The 25,554-nt window shown below is 36.4% G+C and overlaps 1 protein-coding gene across 1 annotated transcript in view; it reads left to right on the forward strand.

The window, feature by feature from the left end:
* The window catches only part of Prrg1 (proline rich and Gla domain 1), a 101,411-nt gene that overhangs the window by 29,569 nt on the left and 46,288 nt on the right, over positions 1 to 25,554 (forward strand). Inside the window, exon 2 of the mRNA XM_026784697.1 lies at positions 16,378 to 16,428. Coding sequence (XP_026640498.1) covers positions 16,419 to 16,428 — 10 coding nt within the window. The 5' untranslated portion in view covers positions 16,378 to 16,418. The remainder of the gene's footprint in view (positions 1 to 16,377; positions 16,429 to 25,554) is intronic.

Consider the following 25,554-nt stretch of genomic DNA (forward strand, 5'->3'; position numbering starts at 1 on the left):
CTTTTTTCTTAATGACTGTTCTACTCCTCAATCCTTTGTTTTCATAATACCATATAGAATGTGTATAAATTATGAGTCTTTGCTTATTTTAAAAGTATATGTACCATTCTGGATTCATGTCTCAATTTTGTAACTCCAGAATTTGAGAGTTTGAAATAGAATGACCAGGAGTAAAAGGGTAATCCTGGTTACATAGCATGTTTGGGACAGCCTAGCTTAATGAGACTCAAAAAACAATGAAACAAGGCTAGTGAAATGTTGGGGGCTAAAGTTATTTGCCATGCAGACCCAATGACCCCACTTTGTTCATTGGGATCTTTATAAAGTGGAAGTTGAGCTCTGCCTCTACAGTGTTGTTCCTCTGTCCTCTAAACATGTGCCAGGCACAGATGGCCACAAATACATGCCATGTGGGCATGAGCATGTTTACTCATATAGAAATAATAAATAAACCTAAAACACTAATAAAAAGTATATACATCAGTGGATATGACATGTAAGAAGTAGTGCACAAAATATCTCCAAAAGATCCAGTTAACACACAAGAATGTTGTTCAAATTTCTCATTTGTTAAGAAAAGCACAATGTAATACTACTTCCTTCTATCAGATTACTGAAAAAATGTCTTCAAGAATTTAGAACAACTGAAAGCCTGATGTACAACCACATAAGAAAATGGTTTCATACAAATGAGTAAAAGGTAAATGTTTATGTTCATGATTTTATGCTTTTCTGTTTGTGTTACCAGTCAGCTAGCTGTGATTTTTATGCCCAACTAGATAAAAATTTGAGTAGATGAAGAGACACTTTTTTGTTGTTTGCAGTAGTGAACCCTTAAGTTCTAGTGCTGTGTCTGGACTAGCAGACCCAGAAGTGTACATTCACAGCCCGAGAGTCAGAGACTTATTCTTACATGTGTTAGAAATAAGAAACATACAGTTAAGTACCAGTCACCCTGGCACTCTGCAGATGTTCTACCCCTTGACTTCCAGCTATAGTGAGTTTCAGCATAACTCAGTATCTGCTAGTTAGTCCTAAGCTCTTGAATGGGTGCTGGGATCATCAGCCCCTACAGTGGCTCTTGAGTCTAGAGTTTGAGAAGCCTTAACCCTTGCAGTAACTAGTGTTATAGCTGTTAGGCCTACTATGTTGACTTTTGACACTTGATAATAGCTAATTTTACAGCTCTCAGGCTTAGAGTGTTAGTATGCTTGGTCTAAAGGCTTAGAGTTCCCATGGAATACTTACAATGACCAAGAATAAGTTTCTGTCTTTATAGACTTTAGCCTTATCCTCTTCTTGCTCTGGAACTCTACATCTGTCCCCTGGGCACCATTGCTGTTGCTTTCTACTGCTGCTTCCATTGTATACTCATCAGGTTATGAGTGTTGCCTGTCCTTCCAATGACAATGTTTGAAAGTAGACAAGGACAAAACCCTAAAGAGAAACCTCTTAATGGTCCCAACATTGCTACACTAGGGGGAAGCAATCTCCCTCACATTCCTTCTCCCCCAGAGCTGCTGCTCCTTTGTTTCCCTTCAGAAAAGAACATGCATCCCAGGACTATCAACTAAACATGACATAACAAGATGTAGTAAGACCAGGTACCAACTCTTGCATCAAGGTTGGATAACACAACCCCATAGGAGGAAAACGGTCTCAACTAGAGGCAAAAGACCCAAGTACACCACTGTTAGGAATCCCACAGGAACAGTAAGCCTCACAACCATAACATTCAGAAGACCTACCACAGACCCATGCAGGCTCCATGAGCCCTGCTTAGTTGTTTCTATGGGCTGTGTTCTTGTGTTGTACTTGACCCCTCTAGCTCCTACAATCCTTCCTCCCCCTCTTGGTGTGAGTGGGGGACGAAGGGTGGAGTGGAAGATCTGGGTGGAGTAGAGGGAGGAGTGATTGTAGTCCAATATATTGTATGAGAGAATAAATAAAAAGAAAGGGGCATTGCAAATTCACGTTTACTTTTTTATTTTATAAATATTAGATTTATTTATTTTATTTTATGTGTCTGAATGTTTTACCTTGCATGTGTGTGTACTATATGCATTCTTGGTACCAAGACTAGTCAGGAAGAGGGCCTCAGATCACTTTGAAGTGGAGTTACAGATGGTTGTAAGCCACCATGTAGGTGCTGGGAAATGAACCTGGGCCCTCTGCAAGAACAATCAACACTCTTAACCACAGAACAGCCATACTATTGCCACTTATAATTATTCAAAGAAAACATTAAAAGTATTACTGTAAATAGACTTAGTATGGTAGCATGAATGTAATTGACCCCTGTAAGCCTATATGGAGTGGCACTATTAGGAGATGTTTCTTTGTTGGAATAGTTGCTACTGTGTCGGGGGAAGTGTGTCACTGTGCTGTTGGGCTTTGATGTCTGTTTTGCTCAAGCTTCGCTCAGTGTGACACTCAGACCACTTCCTATTGCCTTAAGTCACTTCTGCAAGCTACTTCTCTAACACCATGTCTGCCTGCATGCCACCATATTGCACCATGATAATAATGGACTAAACCTTTAAAAATGTAAGCCACCCCAATTAAATGTTTTTCCTTTATAAAAGTCAACATGGACATGGTGTCTCTTCACAGCAATAGAAATCCTAAGGCAGTTAGAAAAAACTCACCATAGAACTGTAATACATGTAAAAATAGCTAATAGTATTTAGCAGTGTTTAACAGTGCTTAACTCCTGCACTAGGGTCCCACAAAGAGTTGGGTCTCTCTCACCTATGTGATATGTATGCTACATCTAAAACTATTACATAAAAGAATGATATGTGCTGCATTATCTATGTTATGGTGTACAATAAATTATACTTAGCAGCTTCAGTTAGCAAACATGTTTTTCTGAGAATCAGCAGTTCAGGAGTAGTTTTAGTATAGTATATTACTGTGTGGTTTTAGTACAGTATATTACTTTCATATGACTATCAAGATATTGGCCATACTATAGATATTTGAAGGCTTGAAAGGGTTTGAGAATCTGCTTTAAAGTTTGTAGACTCACATACTTACTGAGGCAAGCCTCAGTAAAAGCTCTTGGTATTAACCAAAGCTAAAGCCCACATTTATACACAGAGAGGTGACATTTTATATCCAATCTTACAATGGCATTACACAAAGATAAAATCCATCATGACTTGAAAGTATTTTAACTTGAAAATTCATTTCACATATCATAGTTCACCCACATAGCACGCCATCAAGTCTTGGCAGTTTTGCTTGGCTGGCTGGTATCTATGGCTCACTGACACTGCCTAAGAAAAAAAATAGAGGCTCAGATTGTATATTACTAGCCTGGTAACATATAATAATATGATCAAGACTGAAAGTTCATATGCATTTTCTCTTGAGTGTATATCATTTTCATAAAATTATGAAGTTCAAAACTAGTAAATTGATTTATTGTAAGTCCAGAACCATGTGTATAAAATGTTTTTCATATGTATTTATGTAGTGAAAATACTTTTGTTTTAGATTTTGATTTTTGTGATTAGATTATTGACTGGTCTAGTTTAGCCTTTTTGTACCCAACTTTACTGAGGTATAATTGTCATGTAAATTGGTATCATGCTTATTATTTGAAGATAAAATTGGAAACATTTTGCATGTATATATCTACCTATGAAATTTTCATAATTAAGCTATTACACTCATCTACCTGCCTTAAAAGGAGCTTCCTTCTGTTTCCTTGTAACTTCTTTACTTGTCCATTTTTTTGGTAACTTCTTTAATTGTTCATTTTTTGGAGACATAAACTTCTAATGTAGCCCATTACTGGACTTGAAATGGTTTTGGTTCTTCAGCTTCCTTAGTGTTCAGATTAATGGCATGTACTACCTTACCTGACCTTATTATCTGTGAGTAAATTACCCAATTACCCCCTCCATATATATATATATATATATATACATATATATATATATATATGATTTTGTGCATGTATCATATTTCTCTCTATATAGAGGGTGTCTTAAAGATCAACACTTATATCACAGATTGCTCTATTGAAATTTTTGTTTCACCTGTTAAGTTCCTCTAAATTCTAACATATTTATGGTGTCATTGATATAATTGAGCAGTGCTATATTTTTCTTTTGTTATTTATTTTTTATTTTTTTAAGATTTTTTTCTTATTTTTCTGTCATATATGATATATATTGCATTACTGCAGTTTCTCTTCCTTCCACTCCTCCCAGCCCAGTCCTCCCCCCACTACCTCAGCCCTATCCCAGTTCCACTCCTCCTCAGTTTTCCTTAAAAAACAGGCCTCTCAGAGATATCAAGTGAACATTGTGTATTTTTTATCCTACTGGGTTACCTTGAACCATGTTATAATTAGAATTCTGTCATTGCACATACTATTACAATCTTGAGAAAGTCATTTAACCATTATATGCCCAATTCCTTGTCTATAAAATGGGAATAATGTTAGTACTATGTTTAAGTCATAAAATTACACAAATAAACTGCATTTAATGATCTGGTACAGTATGTTGTCTTATCTGCTTCTATTTTCATGGGCTTTTATGCTGAAGTTTTCTTTTCAGTTTCTCCTGATAGTACTAAAACTACAGTTTACAGGGCCTTGCATTTAAATGTACCAGAACATACCTACCAGAATTGACCTCTTTCTTTTTACTCTTACTTTAATACCATTCTACTATTAGTATGTTGCTGAACAGGAAGAGAGGAATATTAGGGAGATAGGCCTTTGGGTCATTCCACATGCTTGAAGATATCAGAAATAAGATGCTTTAAAAGAAATCTAAGACCTTACAAATCAAGATGTCAAAATGCGGATTTCATATCTACATCAAAATTTTCTATTGTCAATTACCTGGTACTGGTTTATAAACTTTAGAGATGCAGTCTGTGTAGCTGAGAAGTCACAGATGAAGACACCATTAATTTCAGTGTCTCTGAAGACTCATTCTCTTGAGATGACATCGTGCTACATGTTCACATGTTCATATGGTGGACGGGGCTAGTGATACCTTCATGTTTCTTTTCTAAGAATCTTAATCCTGTTCATGAGGATAGAGATAGATTAGAACATCATATGATTTTATGAAAATACCAATATTCAAACCATACCATAGCACAAGTTAAGCAGTAGTACATATGAATCAGTATTGCAAATGAACACATTGCAGAATACATGTTCCAAGGTGACAACAAAATATTCTACAAAAGAAGCTACAAACAAAAGTTTATATATACTTTGATACCATTTATATAAGGAACATAAACACTTAAAAATCACTTACAATAAAAAGGAACCAGGGGCTGGAGAGATGGCTCAGAGGTTAAGAGCATTGCCTGCTCTTCCAAAGGTCCTGAGTTCAATTCCCAGCAACCACATGGTGGCTCACAACCATCTGTAATGGGGTCTGGTGCCCTCTTCTGGCCAGCAGCAAAAAAAAAAAAAGAATATTGTATACATAATAAATAAATAAATAAATACATAAAAAAGGAACCAGGCCAGTGGCTGTGAGTACCTGAAAGTACTTTCCTCATACCTACTCCAAGAGGTGCCCTTGCTACTACAAAAAACAGTGCTGTCATCACTCCCAGAGTGTCTAGAGATTGCCCTGTCACTTTTATTTTGGGGGGAGGGACTTATGGTCCAATGTATCTTTCCTCCATAATGGTTTTTCTTTAATATCTACCCCTACTTCCCATAATTTAAAGTATTATATATTTTACTTATTTAAATAAATGTATAGAAATAATTTTGGGCCATAAGGAATTGAGAAGAACCAAATTTACTTGTATAGTAGAGAAGTATTTGGATTTAAACCTGTAGTAGTATTTCAGATTGTGGTAAAATAGCTTTTTAGGTGTTTTGAGATATTTAAATTTGTGAAATTGAAGAGATAGGACAAGATTGAATATTAACATTTGTATTTTGTTGGGATGTAAGTGTTAGTTGAAGTATTACTGTGACTAAAGTAACTTTCTGTTAGGAAATATAGTTGATATCATTAAGTGATTCATGGGCATCTAGATTGTTTGATATAGTATGCAAAGATTTCTTCTTATTAACTAATATGTTTCAACTTGATGTAGTTAGATGGTTATGTCATTATTTTTAATATTTTATCATACACTTGAAACTTAGGAACCATTGTCATGTAAAATTATCTCTCACTTAAAAGATATTAGAGAATTTTTAACTTGTTATTGATGTTTCTGTATCTTTATGTTCTAATAATACTTACATTGAGTAACCTTATACTTCTTTGGACTTGTTTTTGAATTTTCTGAATTAACCAGAGTTTAGCAAATAACAGCCTAGTGCCTAATTCTGTATAGTTAGGAGCTAGGAATTATTTTTAAATGATTAAAGAATATTTAAAAATTTGTGACACTTGACAATTATACAAAATTCAAGTTTTAATGTTCTTGCATTATAAAATGCAAACTTTTTGAATTTTTATTTATCTGTCTGTATGTGGGTGTTGGGGAAGATACATACTGAAGCGCATATATGGATGTCGGAGGACAACTTGCAGGGATAAGTTCTCTTCTTTAACTATATGGGTCCCAGGGAGTGTGGACTTGAGTTTTCAGGCTTGGTGACAAGTTTCTTAACCCATTGAACATTTTCTCTGGCCCCATTAAACTATAACTACATACAAATCACTTCTGTGCTTGCTTTGTGGCTATAACAGAAGAATTATTCATTAACTGAGACCTTTGAAATGTAAATATTTACTCTTGGATGTGCTATAGAAAAAGTCTACTGACCACTGGCATATGGTGTATACCAACTGCTAAGCTGTAAGGCAACTAGTAAAAAACAAGTACCAGAAGATCAGAAGTGGGTCTGGCATGATGGTATACTTCTGTAATTCTAGTACTTGGAAAGTTGAGGCAAGAGGATCATGAGTTCTGTATCAGCCTGGCTTTATAGTAAGACCCTGTCTCAAACGAACAAACAAACATACAAATAGCAACAATAAAAGTAACAGAAATGCTTATCTTACACAAGTACTATTTTAATAGTTCTGTTCTTCCCTCCATAATTGTTTTTCTTTAATATCTACCACTATTTCTCATAATTTATAGTATTATATATTTTACTTATTTAAATAATCTGTCATAGAAATAATTTTGTTTTCCCCTCTAGGTTGTAACTTTCATAAGGTTATAAAAGATTTTTGTCTGTATTGTGTACTGTTTCACTCCCAGCGACCTAGGCCTGTTAAAAGACACAGGATATATATCTGAGTAGACTGTTGAATTGAAAAGGCAACTGTGCTGATTTTGCTGCACATTACTCTACCCTAATCTGAGGGAAAATGGAAAACAGGAGAAAGTATTCTTTGTTTAATTGCCTAACTTAGCTACAGATTCTACATCTCAAAATTCAGCAGTATTTGATAAGATTTTGGTTCTTCTTTCTAGTGAGTAATTGCATACATTTATATATATATATGAATTATTTACTATGTATTAAATATAAAGTATCTGTAGTGTTATGGTATTTTAATGTTATAGTTTATGATTTTTTAAAGTTAATAATATATAGTTTCACTAAAGACATAGTATTCTCTTATGTATATATCTGAATCTCAATCTTTTATATCAGTTATTGCTTTTATGCATTATAAACAATAAAGCTGGTGAAATGAATAGGAAGCAGCTAAGGTTAGTTAGTGGAATTTACAAGAATTTATTAAGCTCTCTGGGAGTAGGTTGTTTGATGGATGCAAAGAAATTGCTTAATGGTTTTCTCTGCAGTTAGAATAGATATCCCAATGCTGTACTAACTCAACTCATAAAGTGTTGTATAATTTGATCACTTATTTTTATCTTTAACCTTCTCTCATTTACCATGCTAAATCTGTAATAGACTTTGAGATTTTTCTTTAATTAAGTTCCTTGATTTACACCTTAAAATATAATGAACAGAAAAAAGCAAATAAATGTAATGAACACACACATACATTTCCATAAAGTTTAAGCTTTACTCCTCAGTGAACATATCTGTTTTATTTACCACTAACTCTCTAATGTTCAGGAAATTTGCTGACTTATGATATTAAGTAAACATTTGGTTTTCGTTTTTAAGACAGAATCTCATGCAATCCAGGTTGGTCTTGAATTTGCTATGTAGACAAGGATGACCCTGACCATCTAATTCTTTTGCCTGCACAGGCTAGTGTTGAAATTATAGGTATACACCACCATGACAAATTTTCCATGGGACTGGGAATCACACCCAGGGCCATGTCATGTTGGCAGGCACTCTATCAGGTAAGCAACAGCTCTAGCCTTAAAGTAAATAGCTTTTTAATGATTAAATATTTGACTGAAAGAATACCAGATTTGGTGTCAGAAATTCTATATCAAGATCTTGAAATGTATTCTAAATCTTGATCTATATGTTAGTTCACGCTAGTATTACATAAGTCAGCTTTCCTTCTGTGTGATGAAAACAGAAGACAATCACCAAATGGGGATGGATTTGTTTCGGTTTTAGTAGTATCAGTCCATGGCCACTTGGTTCTCTTGTTTCTCTCCCTTTTGGAAAGCCAGTTCATCACAGCAGAAGGATGTGATGAAAGAATACTGCACTCTTATGGCTGCCAGGATACAGAAAATAATAAAGGGAATAGGAACAAAATATGTTCTTTTGGAACATGCCTCCAGGGACCTACTTTTTTCCATTTCGTTCCATGTCCTAAAGTTTTTGTAACCTTTTAGTAGTGCCATTAGCTTATGCTGAAGCCTTTAACACATGGCCTTTGTGGTTCGTTTTCAGATCCAGACCATCACAAGTGTCTTTGTGAAGACTAACAATTATAATGTTAGCATTTTAATACAAATGTGTTGAGATATTAACCAAATCCTGAAATGTTCTTACCTACCAGCTATGTGAATGTGAGGAATGTGATTGCTTCAAAATTTATTAATAGGTATTACTGTTTCTACCTCTTAGGATTCTTTTGGGCCCTAATAAGATGACCCAAGAGTAGTTGCCTTGTCACAGTGAACATACATGCAACAAATACCAGTTGAATATTTATTATTTGAAGTATGTGGTACCAAAAAGAATATGGGAATGAAGCTTCCAGAGGCCTAATAGAATAAACATTTCCAGGTGTTGTGGTACATGTCACACCACTAGGAGTGCAGGAGGATCTGTGTGGGTTCCAGGCTAACCAAGGCTATGCTGTATGACCCTGTGTCAAGACAAAGCAAAGAAGACAGGACAAGACATAGCTCTTATAGAAGAGCCTTCTGACAGCTGAAGGAGTCTAAAGATTTAGGAGATACAATAAAAAGGAAAGGGTCCCCAGGGTCTACCTCATCTCTACAGTGCATTATAATGCCTTTTAAACCTTAAAATTAGAAAGGCCTTGAAATGTGGTAAAGAAAATAAACATTAGGACTGGCAAAGCTATATGCATGGTGGCCAGAGGTTATTGTATATATTGTGTATCAACATGCAGGGAAGGGCTGAGAAGTAAGCAGCTTCTCTAACTTGATATCCTTGTGGCTGAAAAGTAAAGGGACTGTGGATCTCCGCAAATTAAATTGTAGCCTGCAGTATTTTGAAGCTAAAAGCTAATTGTAATTGAATCTCACGGGAGTTTTAGAGGAATAACTACAAAGAATAGGAGGCTGGGGAAAAGAAGGCAAGTATTTGTAGAAACGACAAAGGACGTGCTTAAAGAATTGCCATCTCAAGGTTTAATAGTATAGCTGTAGCAGAATCTTAAAAATTAAAGTTTAGTTTTCAAAATTCTGCTAATAAAATAAATATTACACTACCTTTCTATTTTAAGTTGTAATTATTAATTTTGAATGCTTTGAACCAGATCGACCAACTGAGAAGAAAATTAGAAAAATCATATGGAACCAAGCCATTTGGGTGGAAGGTACCAAAACTTTGTTAACCCTTCATGATTTTACTTACTGATTCCAAGAACTACTATAGCTGTTTTCATTTAAACTTTCCTTAAGGCCCATAAAGTTAGAGATGCTATGGATAATACCAGTATGTTGAAAGGCTTAAAAGGTTAAATGAGTTGCCTAAGATCAGATAGTAATTGGCAGGCTAGGCCTAAATTCCAAAGTCTGTACTGTGTTTTTACTTTTTGTTAGAACTTTTATCAAAGTCACTTATTTTTCTCTTTTGTAACTTAGAAAAGTTGGTTAAGGATCAGTGCACAGACATTTCATTTCATATACAATTCTTAACACATATACCAAAAATCTGAAGAGCCATGCATTGTGTTTCAATTTATTTTAGTTTTAGATATACAAATGTATTAATGTTATTTATATATTCATATGTATATTACATTCATATACTAATTATATGAATTAAAATGGTATTCATTTTCCTTTATATATTTGGGTATTTTGCCTTCATGTATATATTTGTACCACATGCATTCATGGTTGCTATGAAAGTTAAAAAGAGGTCTTCAGATCCCTTGGAACTGAAGTCCCCGTGTTAATGTTGAGAATTCAATTGAGGTATTCTGCAAGAACAAGTGTTCTTAACTACTAAGCCAACTCTCCACCTTTTGTGTTTATTTTAAATAGTTTTTACATTAATGTTCCGGTTTCAAATTTGTCCACAAATTTTTCTTAAAGAAGATCTCACATAACTGGCATGCATATAATCTTTTATATCCGTTGATTCGTAGTTTTATATCACAGACAACATATCATCAAATTTTCTTTCTTCTATAACATTATCAAAATTGTTAGGAAAACTGACCACCATAACCAGAATAGAGGACATAAAGTTCTGACAGAGCAAGAACTTGTGTTTTTGTTTTTAAGTGGTTCTATTAAAAACATGAGACTAGAAGTAATGCAAAATAATCTAGACACAAATACATGATTAGACTCTGAATTGTTGTTTAGCATGTTTTGTATTGAAGAATATAAAACTAGTCCACTCTAGACTCACAGACAATGATAGTCTCCCTTGATTCAGTATCCTGCTATCATCTGGTTATACCAAAAAAATAAACAACCAATGAATGATTTTACCTCTTAAAAATATTTACATTTAAAAATTTGGATAAATTGGGATTTCTGCTTTTTAAAAAATATTTCTAGAGCTCCTAAGAAACTCACATCTACAATATAGTTTATAAGAAAATTTCTCTGGCTTTCAGAAAAGGGAAGACAAGGTATACTGAGAGACATGACACATGATCAGTTGGACTTGGCTTCTTTCTCTTCTGCTTGAAAGTTAGGGCTCTAGTTTTTAGTGTCTCCCTTTTATGCAGGTAAATCTTTTTTTTTTCTTGGTTAGTCAACCCAGCCTGTTTACATTTTGCTTTCCTTTCCCCTTTTGTTTCCACTTTTTTTGTCTGATTATTTATTTTGAGAAACATACTCTTCTATAAGAACATGTTGACTATCCTGTTACAATTAATCCCTTGATTAATGTACAATGAATAGCTAAAATTATCAATTTTGAGCATATCCTTTCATTTAGATGTTTGCAGAATATTTACCAATGCTACCTTGGCAGGAGTGACTTTGTCTTGACAGCCTTTCAGGGGGACCCTTAGGCTCTTCCTTGGCCCTTCCAAGGTGACCTTTCTCTTGGTCATCATGTGGTTGGGAAGGCCACCTGTGCAGCTGGAGAACTATATGGAACTAGATTAGAGTCATATCCATGACCCTTAGTTTCCCTACCACACTGGCCAGATACCCCAGCCTTTGGCAAAAGTGGCCCTGAAGTGATGTGGGAGTGTCATATATCAATCTGTTGATTTCATTGGTTAAGCAACAAAGAAACTGCTTGGCCCTCATAAGTTAAAACATAGGTGGGAGGAGTAAACAGAACAGAATGCTGGGAGGAAGAGGAAGTGAGCTCAGACTGACAGCTCTGCTCTCTGGAGCAGAGACGCCATGCTCCCTTCTCCTGGGAAGATGCCATAGCTCTGCTCTCTGAGGCACACGCGATGAAGCTCCGACCCAAGATGGACGTAGGCTAGAATCTCCCTGGTAAGCCACCTCGTGGGCTACACAGATGATTAGAAATGGGCTTGTCCAGGTGCGAGAGTTAGCCGAGAAGAGGCTAGATAGAAATGGGCCAAGCAGTGTTTAAAAGAATATAGTGTCCGTGTAATTATTTCGGGTACAAAGCTAGCTGGGTGGCGGGAAGCAGCCCGCTGCTCTTATTACAACACTGAAGTTATTTAAAATGTCATGCTTTCCTTTAGTCATTACTTTATGCACGTATCTATCAAGAAATATATCACAACATTATGCTCTATATAGTTTAAAAACTATAATAAAAATTCAGAGATTGAAAAGTAAGCAGAAAATATAAAATAGTTATATATGATAGTTATATATATATATATAAACTATCTTTTGCTTACTTTTCATATATGTGGAACAACATAATTATATATGTGTTATATATATATATGTACATATAAAGCTAAAATTAGAGAAAATATGAGATAAACTATATAGACTACACTGGCCTCAAACTCAGAAAGATCTACCTGCCTCTGCCTCCTGAGTGCTGGGATTAAAGGTGTACACTGCCAATAATGGTTGATATATTAGTTTTCAGGAAGCTAGTATCTAGTTATAGAGCAGTGGTTCTCAACCTTCCTAATGCTGTGACCCTTTACTATAGTTCTTCGTATTGTGGTGACCCCCAGACATATAATTATTTTCATTGTTACTTCATAACTGTAATTATGCAACTTTTATAAATTGTAATATAAGTTTGCCAAAGGGGTTGCAACCCACAGGTTATAGCCGTTGTTATAGAGCTTAGTTAGTGCTATGCTAGGTAAATAAATGAAAAAGTTGGAAGTGCTACTTAGTTTAAGATAGGGACCTGACTGAGAAACAAGATTGAGGAGAACTCATTTTTAGAGAAGTATAAACCTTCTCTAAAGGTTTCCCACAACACAGACACACAAACATACACTACATACATTTATGTGTGTGTGCGTGCACACACACACACACACACACACACACACACACCTCAGAATAAAGGAGACTAGAGAAGCAAGGATCCAAGATAAGGAGACACACTGAATGTTGGTAGCAGAAGCAGCAGTAAGAGACAACATGAAATAGAAAACTTAGTTTGGGGTGATGTGTATAGTAGGCCATTAACCCTGTATCTTTAAGGAAATCATTTTGCTTAAAGTAAGATTCTGATCTTCAGATTGGTGACTATCCTAATTGTTATCAGAGATACTGTATCCAGTACCTGATGGAATCAGGTTCAGAAATCCACGGCCAGTCACTGGGCTGAGCTCAGAAAGTCTTGCTGAAGAAAGGGATGAGGGATTATATGAACCTGGGGGTCATGACATGGGAACCCAAAGATAGATGACCAAAGCTCATGGGAATTCATGGTCTCTAAATCAACAGTTAGGGAGCCTCCATGGGACCAACCTAGGCACCCTGTCTGTGTGTGACAGTTGTATAGCTTGGTTTCTTTGTAAGACTCCTTGCAATAGAATCAGGACCTGTCTCTGGCACTTAGCTGACTTCCCCATGCTGGATTACCTTTGCCAGCCTTGATGCAAGAAAAGGGGTTTGGCCCTGCCTCCATTTTGTATGCTAGGACATTGTTCAGGCCAGTGGGAGGCTTGCTTCTTTTTGAATGACAACAGAGGAGGAGTAAGTCAGGAGGGGAATCTGGAGAAGAGGAGGGAAGGGAAACTGTGGTTGATATGTAAAATAAAAGAAAAAATATTATTTAAAAAAGATTCTGAGCCAGGAAGTAGTGGCTCATGCCTTTAATCCCAGCACTCGGAGATGTAGGGACAGACAGATGTCTGTGAGTTCGAGGACAACCTGGTCTACAAGAGCTAGTTCCAGGATAGGCTTCAAAGCTACAGAGAGGTCCTGTCTCGAAAAACCAAAATAAATAAATGAATGAATGAATGAATGAATGAATAAATAAATAAATAAATAAATAAATAAATAAATAAATATATATATATTCTGGTCTTTAGAGTTTTGCCCCTAGATGTCTAGGTGAGGTAGTTATTAACTAGGGTAAAATTAACCTTTGTTTCCTTGGTTACATCTTCTCCAGGAAGAAGGCAATCCCAGATCCAGATGACATTTTTGACCTCTGGAGAGGCAGCTGCTATTTGAAAATCCTAGCCCATGCCTCACAGTCCTTTCCTTTGTGGTTCTCACCAACAACAGAAATAGGCTTAATTCTTTCTAAAGAGATTGATTAAATATTAAAGAAGAACAAGCAAGAAATTTAAAAAAATGAAATCAAGAGGTCCTGCCAGATTTCTTTAGCATCTTTGATATCACTGTCTCTGCAGTCAAATTATCTTCACCCCTTAATTCTCCTTTCCTCATAGATGCCACTGATTTCCTCTTAAAATCAAAATTGAGTCATACCACCACCATTCCACTTAACTCTTGCAAGTCATTATTTGTACATAAATGGATTACCCTTTGCTGTATTGCCTTTTTCCTAATGCCTTTCCAGAATAAGTTCACTTGAAAGGTGACTGCGACTTCAAATTCTTGGTTTCTGATAACAGCATATACTGATGACTTCAAGGAGAAATCCCAGTGAGACTAGGGTAGTTCTGTACCCTAATTTAGCTTGGAGAGTTAATCTATTTATTAACAAGGGTTTTTCATAAAAATATAACTTAAATTTTTATTGGCATATACTAATTATATAATAGTGGTTTATTATGATAATTTCATATGTGTATATAATGCATTTTGATCATATTTATCCTCCATTACTCTATTTTGTTTCCCTCCCATTTTTCCAACCCCCTTGTCCTTCCCAACTATTCATTACTTATTCATTCACTCATTAATTGATTTATTTCTTGCTCTGTTTTTGTTTGTTTGGTGTTTCTGTGAGGAGCTCACAAGAGCTGACCTTTCCCTGTCTAAGATTATTTTGAGGAACTCAGCTGATTTCAAAAGAAGATCAAACAATAAATGTTCTAAAGAATCCAATCCTGAGAAATGTAGTTCATAATAAAATACCAAATAAGTTGATATTGTTTTGCTACATTTTCTTTACCTGTTTTTAAAATTTGTATTATTTTATCTTATTGCATGAACATGTGTGTGTACCATGTGCTTGTGAAAGTCAGAAGAGGGAGCCTGATCTCCAGAAACTAGAGTTGAGGGTTGTTAACTACTGTGTAGCTTCTGAGTACTGAACGTGGGTTCTGAGTACTGAACACAGGTCCTCTGTTAGAGCAACAAAGTGCTTTGAAACATTATGCTATCTCCCCAGTCCATCATTATCATTTTTAAGTATCTGAAATGTTTGGTGACAAGGAAACTTGTATAGGCTTATGCCAGCATTTTCTAGATTTAACAAAGAACATTTGCTTTTGAAGCACATAACTTTTAACATCCTACAGGGTACACAGAGTGTGTTTTTTAAAAAATTAAAATAGAAAGTGGTTTATCTGATGCCATACAACTAGTTATCAAGTTTCAGTTTGGTATTTATTCTTGATTTCCCCTACTGAACTTCTAGTAAGTTTCTTAATGGATTTATAGATCATATCTTTTCACTACACACACCCACAGACACCGACACACACCTGAACTCAACTGCTTAGCTACACATCAAGAGCTTGACAAGTGACTGGTAAATAGTAGCTTCATGCTTTATACCTGTAAGAAATTGAAACATTAATTATATACATTGGCTTCTGCATATGTTGTGTTCATGCTTTTTCCATTTATAAAACAGAATTTTTGTTTTTTGTATAACTTCCGTTGCCATTGCAATTTATGGATTTCCTTTTTTTTCTCTTATGCTTTTGTTTTCAGGAATCCATGGTCCTTGATTCATGATGTTTATTGGAAATAATTGTGGGCTGCTTTGCCTCAAGGATAATTTGATTAGGGGCACTGCCGTTTGACACCATTCAGAAAAATGTTACAGGATAAAGGGAATTGTACTTGTCATAGAATACCAATGAAGGGAAGGAAGAGACAGGCAAGCTAATAATGTGCTAGCCCTGTTATTAACATCAAGTCTTTGGCATTTTTGCCTGTCATCTTTTGTTGATAAGGCTCTCCTCCAAAAAGATAAGCGTGTGGCCAATTTAATGAGTTTTATTTGGCAAGGGCAAAAACTAATACCAGAAAAAGAAGGTCATAGTTAAGTTGGTATAGACAGCCGATGCTTTCCAAAATTGTACTTCTGTCCTCTGAGGTTAGGTATCTGTGATCCATAAAACAGTTTTGTCAGGGAGCGAGATTAGAGTGCATTGAAATGAAATGCTCACACTGACTACATCAGCTATAACGGAGCTTATCTGATATAGTGACTCAGCCTTTGTGAATCTGACTGCGTATTTGCTCTGTTTTGTACAGAGAATCATCATCCAGGACCTGCCAGAAGCCACAAGAAAAAAATGGGGAGGGGTAAGTTTCTCTTCCCTTTTGAAATGTTTTTCATTTGTAATAGTAATCTAGCGTTCCAGGGAAATTGAGACTAGAAATATGTTTGTAGGTACTTAAGTTGTATTTTTTTCTTGGTGATAGAAAATTTGGTCTGATTCAACACTATGAATAAAAAGACCAACATACTATGTGTTACTTACTGGTTCTTTTATTTTATTTTTCTGATATTTGGTTTTCTTGTTGCTAGTGGTGGTGGTGTGTGTATGTGTTTGTGCACGTGCACATGTCTATACATCTCCCAGGACAGAGAGAAATAGTTCAAGTTTGATATTATATAAATGTTCCAAATTCCAACTTCTTTATAACTCTTTCCAACGTTACCCACAAGCCTTGATGCTATGAGTTTTGCTAATAGTGACAGAAATTGACTCACTCAGTAATTAAAAGCTCTTAATTTACTTGCTGCTCATTCAAGGACCTGGTTTTGTTCCCTGTACCAACACTCACAACTGACTATAACTCTGGTTTCAGGTGTTCCAATACCCTGTTGCTTCTGTGGGCATTTATGTGCACATTGCCTTGAGCACAAACTAATTCAGGCACATGTATATACACATACATAAAAATAAATTACTAAATATTTTTATTTTTTTTCTTGAGACAGGGTTTCTCTGTAGCTTTGGAACCTGTCATGGAACTAGCTCTTATAGACCAGGCTGACCTTAAACTCACAGAGATCTGCCTGCCTCTGCTTCTCCAGTGCTGGGATTAAAGACATGAGCAAGCCCAGCTATATTTTTAAATTTTTTCTAAAAAAAAATAGCACAATAAAAAAGTTCCTTTTATGTAGCAGTGTTTTTTGTTTCTTTTAAAATGAAAATGTTAACAATAAAAACCATTACATGAATTCTTTGTGCTTGTTTTTGCTTTTACATGAAGTTATTATAGACAGACAATAGAGAAATTTAGGGTCATTTAATTTCTAATATGGACTATGCATATTAATGACTTTATAATAATTCTAGTACATTCATATCATAAAAGCAACATGCTAAGCTGGGTGGCGGTGGCACATGCCTTTAATTCCAGCACATGGGAGGCAGAGGCAGGCAGGTAGACAGATCTCCAAGTTTGAGGCCAGCCTAGTCTACAAAGTCAATTCCAGGACAGCCGGGGAAACTGTCTTGAATCCCCCTCCAAAACAAAAGCAACATGCTATAAAGGGTGTTAAGGAAAGATGCTTTATAAAGTACTATACTAAGATACATATGAACCCAGAGGTTAAAAACCTGAAATCAAGTTCCATAGCCATTACTTTAGTTAAATCTCAAAGTTTTCCGATATAGGATTTTTTTCATCTCTGAGGTAGAATTAATGCATCCTGTATTTCCAGCCTCAAGAAGAGATTAGCATACTGTGATAATATGTGCAAGTATATAAAACTGTAAAGTCTAATAACATAGGACAGTGGTATCAACTTATTGCAATGTTTATTGAATAAATATATCTTTATTGGTACTTTTAACAGTCAAACTGAAATTATTGGATCAGATGCTTTTGAAAGCAACAGATATTAGAGTGTGGTTGTGCAATTTACCTAGAGTTCTGCCTTAAGTTGCTTGCCCCATCACATATAGACACAATTTGTGTCTATATGCAGCCGCCACATCACAGATCACTCATAGGAATTCTTTCTGCACCTTGTTGCTTCTACGTGCTCCAGAGCTTCCTTTGGAAGCTGTTTTGCTTTAGATATACTGGTTCTTTCTAAATCTTTAGATACCAATCTCCAACCATTTACATTTTTTTAAATAAGTAAACATTGTAAATAAATACATTAAGACATATTCCTAGGATTAATCCATGTTTGTAGTATCCTAAATTCTGCTGTCAGTGGAAGCTTCCAGAGTATTTCATATTGCTTAGTCCTCACCCAAACTACCAAGCTACAAGCAGATTTAGAGAATGCCCTAGCTGTTGTCTTCCATTGTTACCATATGAAAAAGAGCTACACTGTCAAGGAACCTATTATTTCTTGTTTCTTCTTTTACTTTCAAACTGATCATCAGTCACTAACAAAGAGATTGTTAGGGGCGGTGGTGGCGCACGCCTTTAATCCCAGCACTCGGGAGGCAGAGGCAGAGAGAGCACGAGACCAGCCTGGTCTACAGAGCTAGTGCCAGGACAGGCTCCAAAGCCACAGAGAAACCCTGTCTCGAAAAACCAAAAAAAAAAAAAAAAAAAAAAAGATGCTGGAACAAATAGTGATTCAGTGCCAGTGCCCAGGCACTTAATAGAACAGGACTTAGTAATGCAGTCTGCAAAGATGGGCATATTTCCAACCTGGAGACTGAAAAAAAGGAAGTGCATCACATAATGTTGTTTTTACAAATGCAGGAAGCTTGTGATAGCTGTTTTTTGACTTCTGGTGGCTACCACTTTGAAAACATTTATGTAAGTGTGAACAAGACACCATCCGTTATTCTTTAAACTTTGCTGTGGTTTGCTTGATTAATTGCTGATTCTTTTAGTGGAAAGAAGAGAATGTTACGATGTGTGCTTATGTTTTTCTTTTTTGGGTGTTGTATATTAAAATTTTTACTGCATTTGATAAACATTCTCACAAACAAAACTCAGTATGTCGTACAAAAGGACACAATTGCAAAGATGGCATCATACTTGTGTGAGAAATTTACATTGAAATTAATTTATTTTGCTATTCTTTAATAAGGACAAATAAATATTTTACAAATATATGAAACTTTTATTAATGAACATGAAAGTTCACAAACTTTAAATCTTTAAAAGGAGGAACAGGCACTATGTGTAGTTCAGTTGCTAGAGTGCTTACCTAGCATGTACAAATCCTTGGATTTATTTGTTCCCTGGCATTACATGAGCAGTTGCTACATGTACATATTCCTAGTACTTGGGAAAAGAAGGCTATGAACCAGGTATTCAGGATTAACCTTGAACATATAGCAAGTATGAAGCCAGTCTGTACTTCATGAGACAGCAACACAATAAAATGGGAGAGCAGGTAAAGAAAAGGCATGCATGTTCAATTTTTTATTTGACTAGAATCAGTATTTACAGTGTTTATTTGTGTAGTACTGAAATTACTTTTACTCTTTATGATGGCTTTAATCGAGACTTACTATTTAATATTAGTTATTTTTATATTAATAAGTATTTACAGTACTTTGTAACTCACAGATATTTCCTCTGACATTCCTCTTTATTTATCTTTTGCTGTAAGAAAAACTCATGTTATAAAATAAGGATAACCATTTCCATTAATATATTTATCTGTAAACTGAAACTGATTTAGAAAATATCATATATAATGAATAGCCTATGAACAGTTTATATATTAGAGAGCCAAGATTCAGAACTAGGTCTTATGTTATCATAAGTTTTCATTTCTTCTGATAAACTCTGAATATCCTTTATTATTAATTATTAGTAATATGTGAGGTTGATTACATATAAGCCCTCTGTTGCTGAGAAAATTATTGATTAATTATTTTTTCTGATCTATAGTGATGTTTTAATATCATGGAGAAATAGACAGATAGTCAAAGTGAAATAGCTAAGTGTCCTAATATTTTTGGTGACAGCAAAATCACACAGGTGTTTCAGATAGCAAAGTATCACAAATATAAAGATACTATAATCAACAATGGCCTGAGCTTGCAGTAATTCACAGACCAGCAGCACAGCTTATCAAAGATCATAGCAGATGTCAAGACATTTCACTTTGTAAACTTTGCTCTAAACATTCCACAAGGGAAGGGCCATAAAAGAAAACACTCAGTCAGCACTATTTACTTATCCTATGTGAAAGTGATCCTTTTGACTAAAGACCTTTTACTCTTGTGTCTTTTCTTGAAACAGACTATAATATGTCATATAACCTAAAATTTTATGACATGAAATGATGAGATGCTAGTTCAAAAAAATGTATGATTATATGTAAACTTCTTGTAGAAAATTAGCATTTTTACAAAGAAGAGAATGGGAAGACTTTACCTTTTCAAGTGAAACTTAAAGTTTTATTTTTATGATTCTTCCCCTAAGCAATTAGTACATTTCTAACAAAATTTTAGAAAACACAATCCTCTTAATAATGTCTTTATCCATAAAACAAATTGATTTTTACTGTGATTTTTATGACAATCTGCATTCTATTTTTTAGATACATCTATTGATATGATTTTTTTTTTCTGTGCTAGAACTCATTGCATCTATAAGTGCTTTTGCAGTAATTTGTTGTATCTATTTGTTACTCATGGCTAATTTCCGTGTTTTCACCTTAAGAACAGAGGTGCTCTCCTACTAGGGCAGCACAATAGAGCCAACCCTGTTAGCACTGGTGTGGGGGAGCCATCCTCATTACCAATCTGCTTTATGGCAGCATGGGTGGGCTAGAGTTGACCACACCTCCATTCCCTGTTGCCATGAGGGCAGTTCATGACCCATTCCAGCTGCAGCACTCAGAGCAGCCAGCCCTGCACCTTGCCAGAGCAGCACAATAGAGCCAATCCTGCTGGTGCAGGTGTGGTTGAGTCAGCTCCAAAATTGTGAGCATGGCAGAGCTGTCCCCATTACCCACCTGTCTTGTAGAAGCATGGCCGGGAGAGAGATAACCCCTGTACTCATCAATGACTGAGACTGATAGGAGAGGTGACGCTGTGGTTATAAATGTGGGAGAGCTATTCCTAACCACCACCTGCTACAGCACTCTGGAGAGCAGGCCTTTACTCCTCATCAGGGCAGCACAATGGAGCCAACCCTGTCAGTGGAGGTGTGGGTGAACCAGCCCCAAAGTAGTGAATAGGAGAGAGCTATCTCCATTACTCATCTATCTTGAGGTGGCATGAGTGGGAGAGGAGTTGCCACATCCATCAACACCTGTGGCAGGTGGCAGAGCTGGCCCTCTGGTCATAAAAACAGGAGAGCTGTCCCTGACCCCCACCAGTTATACTAAGGAGAGCAGGCCCTTCACCTTGCCTTGGCAACACAATGGCACCAATTCTGTTGGCACAAGTGTGGGTGAACCAGTCCCGAAGTAGTGAGCAATGGAGAGCTGCCTCCATCACTCATTTGCCCTGTGGCAATATGGGCAGCAGAGAGTAGCCCTCCTTGCCACACCTATCAAAGCCTGAGGCAGGCTTGAGAACTGGCCCTTAGGTCACAAAGCTCAGGAAAGCTGTCCCTGCCCCCTACCAGCTGCAACACGTGGGAAAGCAGGCCCTGCACCTCATTTGCATGACAATAGAGGCAACCTTGTTGGCTGAGGTGTGGGTGAGCCAGCCTGGAAGTTTTAAGTGTTGGGAAAGTTGTCTCCACCACTCATTTGTTATATGGCATGTGTGAGGGATGAGAGATGACCCTTTATTGCCTGCAAAAGACAAACAAGCTGACACTCTCCCTTACCAATTGCAGCACTCAGGGAATGGCCACTGCCTCTCAACTAGGCTGCACAACAGAGTGCCTAGTGGTTGGAGGTGAGGGTGACCTAGCTCCAATGTGAGGAGCAGAGAACTGCCCTCATTACTCACCTGACTTGTATCATGGGCCAAAGAGAGAAGTCCTCCCCCTCACCCCATGCCTATCAATCCCTGAGATAGGTAGAGGAGCTGGCCCTAAGGCCAAAAGAGCAAGAGGGGTGTCCCTTCCCCACACCAGCTGCCCGAATACCTTGCCTGAGCAACATAATAGATCTGGTGTGGAAGAGCCAACCCTGAGGGCTTGAAAGCACTAGGACTCGGCCCAAACCTCACTTATTGCTACAAGATTTGAAATAACCAAGGCAATTTGGAGAGCTCACCATGGGAAAAAGAACACAGGAAAACTGGCTGGCAGACAACCCTACCCTGCCTAAGCCCAGATCCAGGGTTTTGAATTGGCCAACCCCAACATCCACCCAATATATCATCTGCTAGAGCACATGTTAGGACCTGACTCACATGCCCAAAGCTACAGGATCTCCACAACACAGGGCAACAACAGGATATCCAGGAAGAGTCCTAATGAGGGCCCAGCATCAATAGTGAAGTAGAAACTAGAGACCTCAAACCAGACAAACACTGCATGACTTTGCAGTGAACACTTGCAAGTAATGATATATGGACAAAGGGGTTTATGACATGACTCACTGTGTCTCACTGCAGCTTTCATGATAAAATTTTAAGTTTTTTTTTTCCTTTTTAAAATTTTACTCCTTTTTTTGTAAATTTTGCTTTATTTGGGGGTGTGTGTAGGAGTGGAGGGTAGATGCCAAAGGGACTGGAAAATAGGATCAAGTTACATAGTATAATAGTAAGACACAGATGCCCTTGCCCATCCTTTACAAAAAAAGGAAATATGGCCAAGTAGCATTAAACACAATGAATTTTTGCTTCTCTTTATAAAAACTAACTTACATGGAAAGCAAGCAGGTATTATTTGGGAAGACCATGAGAAAAAATGTGAAGGTAGTTTAACATTTTCTCTTCCTTTTCCAGTATTGAGATTTTGAAACTCATTTAAATGCTGAGGCAAGAAGCAGAGTTCTAAGCTTAGAAGAGTGTTTTAGATCTATAAAATCTGAGTGTGAAAAGTCACTTTCTATCTTCATGTTGCATACGTAATGGTAAGATGCCCTTGCTGTTCTGCTATGATTGAATATAGAGTAGTTCTGTCAATTCTTAGGGCCAAGCATGTTGGCACAAACCTATAAACCAGGCATTCAGAAGATGAAGAGAGAACTGTTGAGATGTCAAGGTCATCTGAAGAGCTGAAGGCCAGATTGCCAAAGCAAACAACAAAAACAGAAATACTCCCATGATGATAATGTGATTAAAAACTCGTGAAAAAGATTTTAAAAAGAAAACTTTATAAAAATCTCTAAGAAAGGATTTTAATTAAAAGAAGAAATGATTTGGAAAATGAGCCTCAGAATTCAGCACAAGTTCAGAGCTCATAGGCTCTTTGTGACCTCTGTTGTCATTTAAGACTTATTATTCCCAACTTTAGAAGGAAGAGTTAGATAAAAATGAAACACACAAAACAGTTAATGAATTCTGTTCCCCTTTTGATTGTGGGCTTTTAATGGCTGAATCATGTCTCCTGCCAGTATTCTGTCTCTTGAGGGATATAGTGTAAAATTCTTAAACTCAGAAAAAAATACGTAAGGAACAACAACAAAAGCAACCACTGGTTGTCCTGCATAGACTAAGACTCTGTCCTCATACTAAGTCTTGATAAGCTGGGAACATGGATGAGTTCTTTGGGGAAAGGACAAACATATGCAGTAAGCCAAGAATTATGCAGCATGAAAGTATGAGGAAAGATGAATACAATCCATCTCAATTCTTTGCATTTCTAATCTTCAACTTTGGCATAAAGCTCCATATTTTCAAACAAGGAATGAGTCTTCAAATTGACAAGTTGTAAAATCTCATAGCATATGGACTAATTTTATTTGGAAGCTCCCTGCTCTGTGTAGTTCAAGTAGTGGCATTTATTTAATGACAATTAATTATTTCATTTTCTTTCCTCTATTAGATCCTAGAACATCTTATTATGGTGACATTTGTGCTGCTACAGTTTAAATGATGTCACTAGTTTATTGTAAGCACTTATCATCTTAATTTTATAACAGTAATACAAATCTGCTTGGGACTGGCAGCTACCATTATTTATTCCTGGCAAATGTTTTCCATTAGAAAAAATGGGCTATTTAATGGAATGCTACTTCTTCAAACCCACTAAAGAGCTTTTGTCATTTATATAGTCTTTTTTGCCTTTTGTATAGATTTGAGAATATAACACTTGGTATATAAGTTGGGTTTTTAGTTTTTTATTATTTAAATTTGTTTTTAGACAATTTTGCACTTGTACAAAATGCATAGTGATCATTCTAACTTTCCACCTCCTTGCCACCTCTGTTAACTCCCATCCTCCCTACAAATCTCTCTCTCATGTTTTTATCTTTTCATTTTGCTTTGTGACTCTTAGGGTTTCTACTGCTATGACAAGACACCATGACCATGACAACTCTTATAAAGGGAAACATTTAATTGTGGTGACATGCTTACAGTTCATATTTTCAGTTCATTGTCATCAAAGTGGGAAGCAAGTCAGCATGCAGGCAGACATGGTCCTGGAACTGAGAGTCCTTGACATCTTTATCTAAATGCAACAGAATGTGAACTGAGACACTAGGTGTGACTTGAGCGTACAGGAGACCTCAAAGCCCACTTTCACAGTGAAACACTTCCTCCAACAAGGCATACCTACTCCAACAAAACCAAACATTCTAACAGTGCCACTCCCTTTGAGGGGGGATCATTTTCTTTCAAACTGTAGTAACCCACTGAGATTAACCAGGGCATCTGTCTGAAGAGGGGTTTGGAAGTAATGGCTGGAGCTTGGAGGATTCAGCAATAGGTATACACCTAAAGATGGTACTTTCATTTCCTAGAATTTGTCAAACCAGTAGTTCAGAGGTAAAGTGAAGGGCCTCATGATTCTTCCTCCCTTTACCTCCACGGACTCTTTATAGCACTGATCTTTTGAGGTCGTAGGTCAAGTACTTATAGTTGTTATAAGTTACTGATTTCAGTGGTTGTGTCAAGTTCAGAGACTATTTCACAGCTCTGTATCATATTCTGGTTTTTGCATACTTTCTAATTCCCTCTGGCATAGTATTTTCTTAGCCTTAGAAGGTGTTGTAGAATACTGAGCCAACAGCCATTGTTCATTCTCTATATTTTGGGCAAGACATGAGGCTCTGCATTCACCACCTTTCATTATCAGAGAAGGCTGCTCTTATTAAGGCTAGGAGTAGCTTTTGTCTGTGGGTATAAGCGTTTCTGTTTGTCAAGATATGTGTTTTTAAAGGTTTCTTAATCTCAAAATTAATTAACCTTTTAAAATGGAATCAAAAGTGACATAAGTTTGGCCATTTTAAAGTATGTAGGTTGGCCAACAATTTCCAAACCACTTTCTTCAGTCACAAAGAACACCCCATACCCAGTAATCTGTAATTTTATGTTTCTTCTACCTTGAAACCCCTGGAAGTTTCTATTCTGCTTTCTATCTCTACAGATCCAATTTGTCTAGACACTGCATATAAGTGGAATCGTGTGGTATGTTACT

Source organism: Microtus ochrogaster, chromosome X (assembly GCF_000317375.1).
Source record: "Microtus ochrogaster isolate Prairie Vole_2 chromosome X, MicOch1.0, whole genome shotgun sequence".
NCBI classification, from domain to species: Eukaryota; Metazoa; Chordata; class Mammalia; order Rodentia; family Cricetidae; genus Microtus; species Microtus ochrogaster.